This window comes from Sinocyclocheilus rhinocerous, unplaced genomic scaffold (genome assembly GCF_001515625.1).
Source record: "Sinocyclocheilus rhinocerous isolate Xijiao unplaced genomic scaffold, SAMN03320098_v1.1 scaffold2427, whole genome shotgun sequence".
In the NCBI taxonomy this organism is placed as follows: Eukaryota; Metazoa; Chordata; class Actinopteri; order Cypriniformes; family Cyprinidae; genus Sinocyclocheilus; species Sinocyclocheilus rhinocerous.
The window spans coordinates 5,155-8,098 of NW_015641050.1; the positions used below are offsets into that span (position 1 = coordinate 5,155).

At 34.2% G+C, this 2,944-nt stretch overlaps 1 protein-coding gene across 1 annotated transcript in view; it reads right to left on the minus strand.

The window, feature by feature from the left end:
• LOC107754440 (activin receptor type-2B-like) overlaps window positions 1-2,944 on the minus strand; it is a gene marked incomplete at its 3' end in the record, with an annotated part of 40,979 nt that overhangs the window by 4,998 nt on the left and 33,037 nt on the right. Inside the window, exons 3-5 of the mRNA XM_016570872.1 lie at window positions 1,008-1,114; window positions 445-587; window positions 170-313 (exon numbers count right to left, since the gene is read on the minus strand). Coding sequence (XP_016426358.1) covers window positions 170-313; window positions 445-587; window positions 1,008-1,114 — 394 coding nt within the window. The remainder of the gene's footprint in view (window positions 1-169; window positions 314-444; window positions 588-1,007; window positions 1,115-2,944) is intronic.

Sequence of the window (2,944 nt, forward strand, 5' to 3'; positions counted from 1 at the left end):
TGTATATATATATATATATATATATGAACCTGAATATGGTAAATTATATATGGTAAATTATATATATAATATTTATATATATAAACACGCAGTTAATGCATTTGTCATCACAGTAAGAGTTTCCCGCAGACACAACATGAACGTTTGTGCAAAGGAAATAATTGTGCACCTGAATTGGAAAGATCTTCACAGCTACATATTCATTCATCATCTGAGCTTTCCAGACGCAGCCGAAGCGTCCTCGAGCTTTAACCTCCAGCAGCTGCAGAGGCTTCAGACCCAGCAGCGGCGAGGGAGGAGACGCACCCGGATCCTGGAAACACAGCACAGAACGCTGTCAGAAGCACCACTAGGTGGAGCCACAGAACGACACAGAGCTGGAAGTAAAGGCCTGCGGGGAATCCTGGGAGACGTGTGTGAGAAACAGACAGCGAAGGGACGGACCTCGTTGATGTCCACGTGTCCGTAAGGAGGCTTGCGGTGCCGGTACATCCAGAAGCCCAGCAGCAGCGCCACGGAGAGCATCGTGACGGGAAGCAGAGAGTAAACCAGAACATTGAGCAGCGCCGGTGGAGGAGGCTCGATCACTGACCAACCAGAGACAAGAACAACATCCTTCTGTCACACGATCCGTTAGAAAACAAACAGCTCTCACTCTGAAATCTGATTTAGTGAGCGAATAAATACACCAATAAATACATACATTAATTTAAAAAATAAATCAATAAATACACATTTTAAAATGACAAAAATGAATGACTATAAACCTATAAAAATAAATAAAATAAGTTAATAAAAAATAAATTATCAATAAAATAAACCAAAAATAAATGTAAAAATAATAAAACATAAAACAATAAATATATTAAAATGATACATAAAACAAATAGAAAATAAGTAAATCCACTAAAAATAAAAAAGATAATTAAACTAATGCATTAAAATAAAAAATAAAAAAATAAATACACATTTTAAAATGACAAAAATGAAGTCTGAGGATCTCTCACCTGGTCCGCTGACGTCAGGCAGGTGCGTGAACCTCTCGTTGCAGAAGTCGCCTTCGCAGCAGCAGAAGAACACCTGAGGGTTGTCCTCGGTGGCCACACACTCCTGTCTGAGAGAACCAGACACAAACGAGACACTCAAAAACACTCAAGGTGCGTCCCAAATCGCGTACTTATGCACTATTCTATAACATTTTGTAGTATATAAATAGTGCGAGTAGTGCGTTCACACTGAAAATTCCAAAAAGAAAAAGTGCACTTTAAATACCCGGATGATGCACTTAAATAACAGGAAAAATGAAGTGTGGAATGTTGGACACTTCATGCACTCAACTGTCACAGCTTTAATTACGTACCGAAGGGGGAGGAGCTATGAGACTCTGATTACGAATGACAAAATAACCTTATATAATTCATACTCTACATGATTGAGTACATAGTGCATAGGTACATAGTGCATAGGTACATAGTGTATAGTGCGTCATTTGGGACACAGCTTCAGCGTCTGACTCTGTGATTGATCTCGTCTGCTGTCAAACATCTCATTATAAAGGCTGGAAGCGGGTTGGAAAACACTTAACGATCTCTCGTCTGCTTCAGCACTAATGAACGGCTCTTCAACAAGATATTAAAGGTTTACGATGGGAAACAAGACTTTTCATGAGGCTGAAGAATAAAAAAAAAATTATATACTGCAACCTTCAGATATTAAATCATCCAGAAGCATCCAGAGAATTATTTAATAATATTAAAATAAATAAATAAATAATGTATTTATTTAAATAATGATGTCCACTGAAAACTTTTATTATTATTAAAATGAATTAAATATAAATTATATATATATATATATATATATATATTAATTTTAAGGGGGTCTGAATACTTTCCGTACCCACTGTATATATTAATAGCTGTTTCTCAATATTTCACTATTTGCTTTGAAATATCTTCATGACTTCATGAAACATCCAGAAGCATCCAGATTTTTTTTATTATTAAAATAAATTAAAGTATATACATAAAAATGTATTAATTAATTAAGTGTCTATTGACGATAAATAAATACCAGTCTACTCACAACATTTGCTATGTTTCTCAATATTTCAACATTTTCTCTGAAATATCTTGATGACTTCATGAAATATCCAGAACATCTGGACCATTTATTATTATTATTTATATTTAGTTTTAGTTTTAGCTTTATATTTGCTCTGAAATGTCTTAATGAGTTCATGAAATGCAAAAACAAAAATAATATGGCACTACGAAAATCACAATGTGTCTAATGGTCATGAAAACAATCCTAAAAGGTCCAAAAAGATCATCATTTTCTTTATGCAAAACATATGTGTTTTTGTTGTGAGTTTGGGGTGAATGCGGAGGTGAAGTTGGGACGTTTCTTCTTAATTTATCATCTCGCCTCTCCATGAAGTGAAGCAGAGTAGTTACACATTTACAGTACGGCACCGAAACAACACATTTAATTAAACAGGGTCAGAAAAGGTGGGAAAAGTTTATGAAAAGCTGCAATATGGTACACAAAACACAGAGTGTAGAGTGCGAGCCCTTCGTGTGTGTTGTTGTGGCTCCAAGCGCCTTTTAGGGAACAAGAGAGAAAGAGCGAGAGCCGATTGTGCTGATCAATCAGTCTCTGTGTCTGCTGTAATCCAGCAGCAAACCACTTATTACACCTATTATACCTAGTTTTCACATATTTATATACAGTATATGATATTAAAATCATATCAATATATATATATATATATCAGACTATTGACAAAATATCTGCATCTATTTATTTTTAATATATATATATATATATATAATTTTTTTTTTTTACATTTTATTGCTGATTTTATTTCTTATACAACTGATCTGATAATTTCATGATTATTTTTATATAATTTTTATTAGGAGTGCTCCGATCAATTTATTTA